The sequence below is a fragment of the Diceros bicornis genome, chromosome 34 (assembly GCF_020826845.1).
Source record: "Diceros bicornis minor isolate mBicDic1 chromosome 34, mDicBic1.mat.cur, whole genome shotgun sequence".
Lineage (NCBI taxonomy): Eukaryota > Metazoa > Chordata > Mammalia > Perissodactyla > Rhinocerotidae > Diceros > Diceros bicornis.
In genome coordinates, this window is record NC_080773.1 from 26,260,860 (window position 1) to 26,274,195 (window position 13,336).

Below are 13,336 nucleotides of genomic sequence, written 5' to 3' on the forward strand. Positions count from 1 at the left end.
CCTGTGTCTCCCTCTCTCCTCACCAGCCCTGACCCACACACCAGCCATCCTCATCCCGGAGACCCTGGAGTCTGGCCGCCCCAGGAACCTGACCTGCTCTGTGCCCTGGGCTTGTGAGGGGGGCACACCCCCCATTTTCTCCTGGACATCAGCTGCCCTTACCTCCCTGGGCCCCAGGACCATCCTCTCCTCAGTGCTCACCCTCACCCCACGGCCCCAGGACCACGGCACCAGCCTCACGTGTCAGGTGAAGTTCCCTGCAGCTGGTGTGACTGTGGAAAGGACCATGCAGCTCAACGTCACCTGTGAGTGCTGGGCCAGGGTGCCCGGGTCCCTGATGGGGTCCCGTGGCCAATGGGGATGTGGGATTCAGGGTCTCAGACACTGGTGGTAGATTCCAGAATACAGGCTGGGAGGGGATCAGGTGGACGCCCACCTCCACTTTGCCCTTCAGATGAGGCTCCTGGGGACAAGGACCCATGTCCACCCAGCCCTCACCACTGATGCGGGGCCACCTTGTCTTTCTGTCCCAGACTCTCCACAGAACTTGACCGTCACTGTCTTCCAAGGAAACAGCGCAGGTAGGAAGGAGCTGTGAGCAGCTGTCCCCATCGCCCCCTCACTCCCCTCAGAATCGTCCACCCCTCCTCACAGCTCCGCAAGGAGAACAGGACAACATTCACACAGCAGAGCCCACCTCTTGAGGCCTCTTATCACCCATCTCCTGAAGACTCCTCCAGTCTCATCTTTTTATTTTCTCTGACAATTGCTTAAGTATTTTTGAACAGGTAATATATTCATATGTCAAAAATTCAAAATGCACAGCAGAATGTGTCCTCAGATGCCCAGTCCCCTCCCAGGAAGTGACCTGTGTCCACAGGCTGCTCTGAGCCTTGGTTAGTTCGGCTAAAGGATCTCAGGAGTCCTTTGACATCAGTAGTGCAGACTGTCCTCATCTGCTCCGTGACTGTGCAGTATTCCATGGTCTGGGTGGATCTCATTCTGTACACATCTTCCCCTAGTGGAAACCCATCGCATTCACTTTATTCTACTAACAGAAACACTGCCACAAATACTCTTGTTTCTGCTTTCACAAGTGTGCGTGCGTGCGTGTGTGTGTGTTTCTGTATGTCTGTGGGATAAGTTCCCAAAGGCAAAAAATAGCTGCTTAATATGTTCTTTCTAATTTTGAGAGATATGGACAAGTTGCTCTTCATGGAGGGTGGACAAGTTTACATTCCACCAGTGAGGGGTCAAAGTGTGCGTTTTCCTGCACTTCAAATTATGTCTGCGTGTCTGTCCTTCTCATCAGGTCTGCTTCTGCATCCTTTTTCTTTCTCTCCATTTCTTTGCCTCTCTGACCCTCTGTCTCTTCTTCTCCAGCACCCACAGCCCTGAAGAATGGGTCATCTCTTTCAGTCCTGGAGGGCCAGTCCCTGCGCCTGGTCTGTGTTGTCGACAGCAACCCCCCAGCCAGGCTGAGCTGGGCCCGTGGAAGCCAGACCCTGAGCCCCTCACAGCCATTCAACCTTGGGGTCCTGGATTTGCCCCGAGTGGAGTCGAGGCATGAAGGTGAATTAACCTGCCAAGCTCAGCACCCTCGGGGCTCCCTGCACGTCTCCCTGAGCCTCTCTCTGCAGAGTGAGTGCACCGGTGGATGCGGGAGGGGCTGGAGGAGGAGGACAGCCCCCATCCCACCCCACAGTCCAGCCAGCAGCCCCCTGAGCTTCAGAGGGGAGCTCAGCTCTGCTCTGTGCTGGGTTGTGAGGCCTGGAAATTCCCTGGGACACAGAGGGTCACTGTCCATTTCCTGCCAGGCCTGGGCTGTGGGGTGGGGCAAGGGCTGGAGGGGGAGCCAGGGAAGGAGGTGGGTCTTGGAGGAGAGGGGCTGGGGCCTGGACAGGTGTGTCTGGGGACACAAGACCCTTTCTTTGGGGGCTGGGACAAGTGTCAGGTGAGTGAGTTTCTCCTCTTCACCATAAAACTTAAGGAGAACGGATTATCCTCAGGAATCAAGAGCAATAATATTGCAATAGAGTAGTTAAAAAAGTATTTTAAAAATACAAAATAAACTCCACAAAGAACAAAATGACAAAATTTTAATTAAAGACAGACCGCAACTCAGCTCTTGTATGCCTCACTCTCCTCACCCTAACCCCCACCTGCAGCCCCTGAACCTGTTCTTGCTCATGGCAAAGTGCCCTGAACACAGACGTGTGGGGCCCTACAGGGAGTGGGAGGGGAAGAGACAGAGTTCTCAGAGGGGAATCGCTAATAATCCAATCCTCTGCAGGAAAAGCGTGGCCTTTATCAGGAGTGGTGCTGGGGGCCGTGGGGGGAGCAGGTGCTACAGCCCTGCTCTTCCTGTCCTTCTGCGTCATCGTCATCATGTGAGCAGGGACCTGGGGAGGGAGAGAGAGCCCTGGGGTGGGAAGGGCAGGCAGCCACGGATCCCTGAAGCCAGAGCTGGGGGACTGGGTGGGTCCAGAGCCTGAATCAAAGGCAGGAAGGAGGTCCTGGCACCAGGGTGAGTCTGTCACAAACCCCGGGCCCCACTGTCCAGGAGGGGAGCCTGTTCTCAACCATGGGGTCTCTGGGACAGTACCACCCCTCTCCCACCTCAGTCACCCCTCCAGCCCCAGAGAGAACAGAGGAGGGGTCAGTCTGCCCACTGCACCCTGAGCTGGCGAGACTGAAAGGCTCTTGGTCTCTTCACTCAGAGTGAGGTCCGGCAGGAAGAAAGCAGCAAGGTCAGCAGAGGATGTGGGTGACGCGGGCATGGAGGGAGAGAATACAGTAGCAAAGTCAGTCTCTCAGGTGAGTGACTGGGTGTCTCTCCATCCAGCATCCTGCCTGGATGCCTCTCCCAGGGTGACTCCCTGGATTATCCCTCTCAGCATGGACAAAATTGTTGTCTTCATCTCCCCCTCCTCAACCCCTTCAAGTTGGATCCCCATCTTATCCGCAGCACCACAGCCCCTCATCTTTCCTTCAGGCCAGGCTTGGAGGAGTGACCTTCTCTCTTTCCTCCCTTTCTTCTCCTACAGGCAAAAATTCACCACATCTTGTCCATTTTTCCTCCTAAGAACAGGTAGCATCAGTCTTCCTCTCTCCATCTTGACCCCCGTCATTGCTGAGGCTTCAGGATCTCTTTCCTGGAGCCCTCATCTCCCTGCCTCTCATCTCCCTTGCCCTACACAGAGTGATCATCTAAAAGCCATCATTGTCCAGCTCCTCTGCATTTGAACATATGTCTGCCCTCATCATCTACAGCATAGGCCAGCCAAGTTTTTCTACCAAGGGCCATAGAGTAAATATTTTTGTCTTTGTGGGCCATTGAGTCTCTGTGGCAGTCACTCAACTCTGCTGTTGCAGCATGAAATAGCCATAGACCATATGTAAATGAATGAGTGTGGCTGTGTTCCAATAAAGCTTTATTTACAAATACAGGTAGCCTGCCAGATTTGACCCAGGGCTGTATGTAGTTTGCTGACCCCTGACCTAGAGAATGAAGCTCACACTCCTCAGCCCGCAGCCCTTCATATTCCGGCCTCTCAGCATCTACCTCTCCAGAAGGGCCAGGGTTAGGGTGAGGAGGGTGAGGCACTCTCCTTAGGTGCAAAACTTAGAAAGCTGCGAAAAATCTCAGCAACAGAGATAATACTTTAATGCAATATTTTTTAAAAATCAAAATTAATGAAAAAAATCCACAATGAGTGAAATATCAAAAATCTAAATAATGGTAGGATGAGTACAATGAAGTTACTTAATAATTATTTAAGATCATAACTTGGTCAAGAGGCATTGTCACACGTGACAGTATTCTCAGTTACAAACGAGAGAGGCAGAGAAGGATATTTTGAAAATATTCTGTCTGTGTTTGCTTCCAGTAAAGGCATGAAATCAAAATTGTAATAAATTCTGATTTGGGTACACATAAAACCTTTAAAACTTACAATAATGTTTTTTTTTTTTTTTTGTGAAGAAGATCAGCCCTGAGCTAACATCCATGCTAATCCTCCTTTTTGCTGAGGAAGACCGGCTGAGCTAACATCTATTGCCAATCCTCCTCCTTTTTTTTTCCCCAAAGCCCCAGTAGATAGTTGTATGTCATAGTTGCACATCCTTCTAGTTGCTGTATGTGGAACGCGGCCTCAGCATGGCCGGAGAAGTGGCGTGTCGGTGCCCGCCCGGGATCAGAACCCAGGCCGCCAGCAGCGGAGCGCGCACACTTAACTGCTAAGCTATGGGGCCGGCCCTGGAAGATTTTGACAGAAGGGTAAAATGCACCTTTTCATTCATTAATTCCTCCAGGAAATGTTATTGAGCACCTACTGAGTGACGAGCACTGTAGGTGGCAGAGACTCATCATGAAAAATGTCTAAAATATTGGCTCAATGAACTTGTTTTCTAGACAGAAGGTGATAATCAAACCAGTAAAAAAACAAACAAAATAACCAAACAACAAATAAGTGAATAGAATGTGCAAGGTAGACGTGTGCTTTGGGGAAAATGCAGGGTACAGAGAAGAGAGAGGGTTGGGGAGGTGACTTGTGGAGTGCTCTGGGTGTTTATTTATTTCTTGTAGTGAAAATTTCATAGTAAATTTACCATTGTAATGATTCTTAAGTGTGCAGTTGTGCAACAGATCTCTAGAACATTTCCATCTTACAAAACTGAAACTCTACACCCGTTGACTACCCACTTCCCCTGCCACACCAGCCCCTGAACCACCCTTTTACTTTCTGTCTCCATGGGTTTGACTAGTCTAGACACCGCATTTTAGTGGAATCATGCAGTATTTGTCTTTTTGTGACTGGTTTATTTCACTTAGCATACTGTCTTCAAGGTTCATCTATGCTGTAGTATGTGACATGATTTCCTTCATTTTAAAGGCTGACTAATATCCCAATCTATGTATACACCACAATTTCTTTATCCATCCATCTGTCACTGGATATTTGAGTTGCTTCCACTTCTTGACTACTGTGAATAATGCTGCAGGGAACGTTGAGTGTGCAAATATCTCTTGGAGATTCTGCCTTGAGTTCATTTGGATAAATACTCCTAAGTGGAATTGCTGGATCATATGGCAATTGCATTTTTAATATTTTGAGAAACCTCGGTAGCGTTTTCCATAGTGGCTGCACCGTTTCACATTCGCAGCAACAGTGCACAAGGATTCAAATTTCTCTGCATCCTCACCAACACGTGTTTTTTTTTTTTTTTAATAGTGGTCATTCTAATGGGTATGAGGTGATATCTCATTGTAGTTTTGATTTGCACTTCTCCAATGATTAGTGATGCTGAGCATCTTTCCATATGCTTATTGGCCATTTGTGTATATTCTTTGGGGAAATGTCTAATTCAAGTTCTGTACTCATTTGTTAAGAGGTTTATTTTTGTGGTTGTTGTTGATTTGTGGGAGTTCTTTATATATTCTGGATGTTAACCCCTTATCTGTTACATGATTTGTAAATGTTCTCTCCCATTCCATAGGTTGGCTTGTGGTTTTGTTAGTGATGTTTGAGCAAAGGCATGAAGGAGGCTCAAGAGTTTGCAATTTGACTGTGTGATCCAAGATCCCTTCAGGCAGAGTGAACAGCAGGTGAAAACAATCGGACACAGGAGGCTGACCAGTGAGTGAGGAGCAACAAGGACTTCCGAGTGATTACACAGAGGGAGGCAAGGGCCAACAAGCAGGAAATGAGTTTGGGGAAGTCAGCGTGTGTGTACATCATGTCTGCACACACAAGACACTGTGGGCATCTGGAGACATTTGGGCAGAAGAGGAACCTGATCCCACTTTTATTTACACAGGATCCCTCTGGCTGAGGTTCACAGAGAGACTGTGTATATCAGGGAAGTTAGAAAGGGGGCTGGTGAAACATTCCAGGCAGGAGATGATGGTGGCTGGAGCCAGGATGGCGTGAGGGTGCGACCTGATCGGATTCTGGGTGAATTCTGAAACTAAGGCTACTGAGAGTTGCCAATGGATTGGGAGTGTGGTGTGAGTGACAGAAAGGGGTCAAGGATGACTCCTAGATTTCTGCACTGAGCAGCCGGAAAAATGGAGGCAGCAATCACTGAGGTGGAGATGATTGGAGGAAGAGATTTGGGGGAGAAAAGAAGTTCACTCTGAATATGTTGAGTTTTCTGTTTGTTTTGACAGGGAATGGGCATTTCAAGTATACCTTTGGATCAAAGTCTTTCCAGAGAGGAGAAGGAGCTGGAGGTACGGATGTGGGAGTCATCAGCCTATAGATGAGATGAAGCCAATTTAGTGGATGAGGTCACGAAACAAAGTTGAAGAAGGAAAGAGTCCGGGGCTGCTCAGATATTTAGGGGCAGGGAGATGAGGAGCATCCAGCAAGGGGGCTTCCAGATACGTCAATGGACCCAGAAAGTGTGATGTTTTGTAATTAAGTCTAAAGGGGCTTTCCTTTAGGGCAGGTGTGCAGTCGAGTCACCAGCTGCTGCAAAGTCCAGAGAGGTGAGGACTGAAAGATGGCTATTTGTATTTCCCCAGCAGAGGTCACTGGTGTGCTTGATAAGAGCAGTGTCGGGAAGCGGTTGTGTGTGTGTGTGTGTGTGTGTGTGTGTGTGTGTGAATCTTAATTCGAATAATGAAGAGAATGAGAGGGGTAAAAATAGTAACAATTCTGGTGAAGTGTCCTCTTGTCAAGAGGAGCAGCAGAGAAGGATGCTCCTTGGCAGCACCAGTCACTCTCCTCCATGTGAGTCTATGTTACTTTCTTGTTGCTGCTGTGATGAATCACCACAAATTCAGTGGCTTCCAACAACATGAATTTATTATCTTACAGTTCTGGAGGTCACAAGTCCAAAACGGGTTTCACTGGGCTAAGATGAAGGCATTGGTAAGCAACGCCTCCTTCTGGAGGCCCCCGGGGAAAATGCATTTTCTTGCCTTTTTCAGCCTCTAGAGGGCGCCTGCCTTCCCTGGTTCGTTGCCCCTTCCTCCATCTTCAAGGCCAGAATCACAGTGTCTTCAAATCTCTCTCTGTCTCCTTTCCCATGTAAAGACCCTTTTGATTACATTGGGCCCTCCCAAATAATCCAGGAGAACGTCCCCATCTCAATATCCTTCACTTAATTGCATCTGCAAACTCTCTTTTCCTTATGTAGTCTAACACATTCACAGGTTCCTAGGGATTAGGGCTTGGACATCACCTTGGACAGCCACCATTGGGGGGCTGTTATTCTGCCTACCCCAGGGACAAATTTCTTTGACTGACTTGTCCTCCCACCAAACTGCGAGCTCTCCAAGGGCAGGTGCTATGCCTGAATCAAGGCCCTATAATCCTCTCTCGCTTACCCAGTTCCTGTCCAACATATCATAATTCACAATTAGATATTGATTTGCTTAACTCATATTTCGCTGCCTCCCTCAATTAAAGAGTCAGCTGCAAGAAGTCAGGGCCTGTGTCTGCTGTGTCCACCACAGAACATCCAGCACCCAGCTCAGCGCCTCAAACATAGGAGGCCTCGGGCTTTGTGGTCAGAAAGAACTGGATTGGATCCTGGTTTCATCAGGGACTTTTATTTGGTGAGGAAGATCAGCCCTGAGCTAACATCTGATGCCAGTCCTCCTCTTTTTGCTGGGGAAGATTGGTCCTGGGCTAATGTCCGTGCCCATCTTCCTCTACTTTATATGTGGGATGCTGTGCCCTGGGTCTGCACCTGCATACCCAGGGCTGCCAAGCGGAGTGCATGAACTTAACCGCTATGCTACTAGGCTGGAACCTTCATCAGGGACTTTGAGCATGCTGCTTACTTTGATCACCTCAGTTTTCATACGTATAAAATGGAGACAATGATAATATCTTCCTTCTGAGGTTGTTGTGGGAAGTTCATGAGATTAGCCAGCACCAAATAACGTGTTCTATAATATTAAATATTCAAGGAAAGCATGAATAAATGAGACGTCAAGAAAAATGTATGTGGGATGAATGGATGAGGGAATACATGGGCTTCCCTCCTGGACACTTGCTGCCTCATCCTGTCCTTACTGTTCTGCTCTGACTCCCTTCTCTCTCCTTCCACTCAGGGTCCCCTGATTGAATCCCAGGAGAGCAGCTTCCCAGACCACCCTACCCCAGATGTGGCTGCCCCCTGCGCAGGGGAGGAAGAACAGCTCCATTATGCATCCCTCAGCTTTCATGGGATGAAGCCTCGGGATCCACAGGAACGGGAGGCCACTGCTAGTGAGTACTCAGAGATCAATATCCACAAGTGAGAAACTGCAGAGACTCGACCCTGGCTTGAGAGATCACAGCCCCTGTGGGGCAAAGAAAAAGTCAGGGCCTGATTGCCCCTGTCTTAGAGATAAAAATCCCTCTAAATAGTGTAAAGAACACAGACTTTGGAACCAAAGAGTTTGAGTTTGCATCCACGCTATCTGTTTACAAAGTAAGTGACAGACTGACTGCTACCTCTCTGTGCCTCAATTTACTACTCTGTGAAACTGGAATGGGAAGCCCTACCTGCAAGTTCATAATGAGAATTTTGGGAGTAAAATCCTATCAGAGCACCTGCCACAAAGTGTATTCTGAACACATGCTGGGTCACCGTGCTTTGGACAGTAAGGTCCTGCTGGGAATTTCTCCTGACTCTGGAGGGGACCAGCATCAGACCTCAGACCTTGCACACTGAGATCCCTCTTCCTGGAATGTCTATGCACCGGGCCATCATCTTCCTGTGTCTTTGAAAGCTGAGGCCAAGAGGTGGACATTTGCATTGCGATGGGACAGTCAAGCTGCAACTCATGATCGCCCCCTACAGAGACAAACTCAGTGAATGAGAAAGGTTCTCAAACGATCACATTACCTTCTGATGAATGAAGCAAATCATCCCAAAATTGCCCTTCAGCACCCACACGAAGACAGGACTATATCTCAGCAGTCACTTCCTAAAGTAGTCGTTGTGGAAAGAAATCAAAGATTGGGTGAAACACGAAAAATTCTCTACAAAATGACTCCAACAAATTTATAATAGCACTACAAAAACATAAAGGACCACGGAACAATTTTTTATTTAAACATGAAATACTTTTGCACTGAAAAATATAGAACATTGCTGAGAGAAGTTAAAGAAGATCCAAATGAATGAAGAGATATACCATGTTCATGGATGGAAGACACAGTTTTGTTAAGACGTCACTTTTCTCCATATTGATTTATGTGTATATATATATATATAACATATAAATTGAGAAGTTGATTCTAAAATCTATATGGAAATGTGAAAACCTAGAATAGGAAAACAGTCTAGGATAAGAAGACCACAGTTGGAGACATCAGACTTTACTATGAAGTAGAGTCATCAAGAGAGTGTGGTGTGGACAGAACAGAGTCCATAAATAGACCCGCACATTATACATGGTGGACTGAACAGCATCTAGTCTATTCATTTTGGAAAGGAAGGACATTTCAACCAACGTGGTAAAACAAGTGGATCAATGTTTGGAAAAAATGAACTTTGTAAATATTATAATTGGTTTCTATAATTAGAATCATGCAGTATGTACTCAAGTGGCTTTTTCACTCAGTATTGTGTTTTTTGAGATTCATCCATTGTGTGTGTGTATCAGTACTTTGTTCCTTCATTGCTGAGTAGGTTTCCAGTGTATCACAGTTTGTTTACACTTTTTTCTGTTGATGAACTTTGGGTTTGTTTCCAGATTTTGGCAATTATGAATAAAGCTGCTGTGCACATATTTCCACAAGTTTTATTTTTATTTTTTATTTTATTTTTATTTATTACTTTATTACTTTATTACTTTATTTATTTATTTATTTATTTATTTATTTATTTATTTTGTGAAGAAGATCAGCCCTGAGCTAACATGTGTGCTAATCCTCCTCTTTTTGCTGAGGAAGACAGGCTCTGAGTTAACATCTATTGCCAATCCTCCTCCTTTTTTTTCCCCCAAAGCCCCAGTAGATAGTTGTATGTCGTAGTTGCACATCCTTCTAGTTGCTGTATGTGGGAGACGGCCTCAGCATGGCTGGAGAAGCAGCGCATCGGTGCGCACCCGGGAACCGAACCCGGGCCACCATTAGTGAAGCGTGCGCACCACTCTGCCAAGCCACGGAGACGGCCCTCTACAAGTTTTTTCCATGTATGTTTTCATTTTTCTCAAGTTTTGGGGGGCAGGGCCATGATGGAGGCAATGATGTCAGAGTCACATGTTGGGAGCTCAAGGGTCTCTGGGACTCCCCATGGAGACCAGCATGCAGCAGACAGCTGGAGATGGTCTGGAGCTCAGGAGGAAGGTAGGGACTGGAGATGGACAGTGGGAACATCAGGGGATCCAATAATGCTGATAATGAATACCTGCTGTTGTGGGTTGAATTATGTCCCCCAAAAATATTTATTCAGGTTCTCACCCCTGATACCTGTGAATGTGATTTTATTTGGAGACATGACCAAGTTAGTAAGAGGTCAGACTTATTTCGCCGGGCAGAGGGGGGGGGCGAGGAGCCCTAAATCCAGTGACTGCTGTCCTTATACAAAGAGTGAAATTTGGACATAGAAACATGTAGGGAAGAAGGCCGTGTGACAATGGAGGCAGAGATTGGAGTTATGATGCCACAAGGCAAGAAACGCCAAGGATTGCTGGCAAACAGCAGAAGCCAGATAAGTCAAGAAAGGATTCTTCCCTAGAGCCTTGTGAGGGTGCGTGGGCCTGCTGAAACCTTGATTGTGGTCTTCCTGCCTCCACAACTGTAAAAGAATAAATTTCTGCTGTTTGAGGCCACACAGTGTGTGTTAATTTCTCACAGCAGCTCTAGGGAACTAATCCATTTCCTTATCACCTATTGTGCATCAACTCCTCACCTCTCCTGTGTTATTCAGTCCTCACAGTGACTCTGAGAGGGTCAGCCCTGTCTCTGTCACAGAGGAGGCTCGGGTGAGATGCTCATATCCACACAGTCCAGCAAGTGGAGGGACCAGAGAAATCCAGTTAGTCAGCCTCAGTGTGACAGGGGGTCGTTATCAGTGGGCCCCAGGGATTTGCCCTGTGTCCAGGCATTGTCTTAGCTGCTTTGTGAGCATCAAACTGTCAAGTGTTTCCTAGGAGCAGTGACGACCACAGCTGCTAGTGGGGCCGTCCACATTTCCACAGATTCAGCCAGGAAGGAGTCTCTCTCTCCTCTTTCTTCCACCTCTTGCTCTCCTTCTTTCCTTTCCTTTTTCCTTTTTCTTTCTTTAATTCCCTCCTCCCTCCCTCACTCCCCAGCCTGGTCCTGGAAAGGAAAGGAACAGACTTCCCAGCCTTGTCCTCTCTTTTTATCTGTCTGTGTCCACCTCTGAGACTTGGCCTGGGCAATGTTTCCTCACTGCCCATTCCCAAGGACAAGTCTATGCCTGATCTGTGATACAGGGTGAAGGAAGTTTTGTCTATTTTTGATCACCAAGACCAACATCTGACACATAATATGCTTTTGATAAATGTTTTAGAAATTAAAGAATAAATGCTGTTGCTTTAAAAGCTGTCTCTAGCCCAGGTCTTTGTTCTGACCCTCGTACTTTCCTAACGATCCTGATCTTGTCTGTAATGGCATCTTCAATGCTCCCCATCCTGCTAGATGGTGAGCCCATCGGGTTAAGGAGTGGGTTTGTTTTGGCTCCCAGGGCTGTTCAGAAAATTTTGTTGATAAGATGAGTCTCAGAGAAAGCCCTGTGTCTGGTCGATAGTTCCCCAGGAGGCAAAGACAAGCAAATTCAGAATCTACCACTTTCAGAGCAAGCAGTAAGGGAGCCTGCTCTTTGTCCTGGAGGGAGACGTGATCTCATCCCTCAAGGTTGCTCCCTGCAAATACAGCCATGAGACTTGGCCAGGTAAGGAGCAGTCAGAGCATCATGATTTGGGCAGAGCCAGCAAGATGTGTGAGAGTATGAGAGACTCAGGACTATCTTTCCCAACAGGTGGTTTTGCTCTTCTTTAATGATGTGGGAGATCCCAGAATATTCTCATAAAATTCTCCTTTATTAGGATAGACTAATGATTCTGTCACTTGTGGTCAACATATTACTATAGAAGCCTGAAGCATGTGGCTGGTTCCCCATCAGAAAAGTAGGAGGATGTTGTGAATAGAGAAACTGCAATACTGACATTTCACAACTCTGTTTTCTCACTTCAGGCTTTGTTTGAGGAAGTTGAAAAGCAGATGACTGGAAGGAAGTGACACTGTAGGAAAAGAAAATCTCTTTTTTGGCCATAAATCCATTGCACTTTCTTCCATCTAAAGGCAGCCAGACTTTGGTTACTTCCTCAACTCCTCCAAGTGCCTCAAAGGATCTGGGCTTTGGAGTGTGGAATTCTTGTGTGAGCTTCATCACTTTAGGACGTTCAGGGGGCAAATTGGCTGAGCAACGCTGTTGTAGAGAAAATGAGTCGGTGGGCTCCCAACTGTTCTAATCAGGAGCATGAGCTCTACTTATCTTCACTCTAGAAAGTTTACTCCAGTTACCCAATGAGAAGAGTTGGAAAAACTCATAATTTACAAAAGCAGTGATGTTATGCCACTTTCACTCAAGATAAATAGAAACAAATAAATGCCCAACCTAATTTGAGATGGATAAAGATGTGGTATATATACGCAATGGAACACTACTCGACCATAAGAAACGATGAAATCCAGCCATTTGTGACAACATGTATGGACCTTGAGGGTATTGTGCTAAGTGAAACAAGACAGAGGGAGAAAGTCAAATACCATAAGATCTCACTCATAAGTAGAAGATAAAAACAACATCAAACAATCACATAGAGACAGAGATTGGATTGGTGGTTACCAGAGGGGAAGGGGAGAGGGAGGAGGACGACGGGGACGATTAGGCACATGTGTGTGGTGATGGATTGTAATTAGTGTTTCAGTGGTTGAACGTGATGTAACCTAAGTAGACATGGAAATATAATGATATACACCTAAAATTTATATAATGTTATATTCCAAAGTTACTGCAATATAATAAAATAAAATTAATTTGAGAGATTTATGAAATATAGCACATCTCCTATTAAAAACAACCAGTAAAAATGAGATTTAGAAGACTAGGTAATTACTATGCAAAATAAAATAGAACGATATAGCATCACCTCCAATAGGATCAAAATGAGAGAATAAAAACAAATATCCTGAAAAAAAGAAGGGAGTATACCAAGATGGTCATCAAATGTTGTTGGCTCTGGGAAGAGGGACCTGGGGTTGATGATGTTACAGACCAGACCACGGGCGCCATGAAACTTCACATGTGAGATTGTGCGTAGCACAGAGTAATGTTCAATCAAGATTCAAGAACGAGTGAA

The 13,336-nt window shown here is 46.4% G+C and overlaps 1 protein-coding gene across 4 annotated transcripts in view; it reads left to right on the forward strand.

Annotated features, from left to right (window-relative positions):
- The window catches only part of LOC131397222 (sialic acid-binding Ig-like lectin 8), a 34,996-nt gene extending 25,260 nt beyond the window's left edge, over positions 1–9,736 (forward strand). For 2 of the 4 annotated variants that reach the window (XM_058529995.1, XM_058529987.1), the window contains 6 exons: positions 27–305; positions 534–581; positions 1,384–1,641; positions 2,294–2,390; positions 2,721–2,817; positions 8,069–9,736. In XM_058529995.1, the coding sequence (XP_058385978.1) occupies positions 27–305; positions 534–581; positions 1,384–1,641; positions 2,294–2,390; positions 2,721–2,817; positions 8,069–8,257 (968 nt within the window). In that variant the 3' untranslated portion in view covers positions 8,258–9,736. Of the gene's footprint in view, positions 1–26; positions 306–533; positions 582–1,383; positions 1,642–2,293; positions 2,391–2,720; positions 2,818–8,068 lie in introns of those variants that run through there. The other 2 variants (XM_058529988.1, XM_058529993.1) reach the window with 2 other exon arrangements.
- The last annotated feature ends 3,600 nt before the right edge of the window (positions 9,737–13,336 follow it).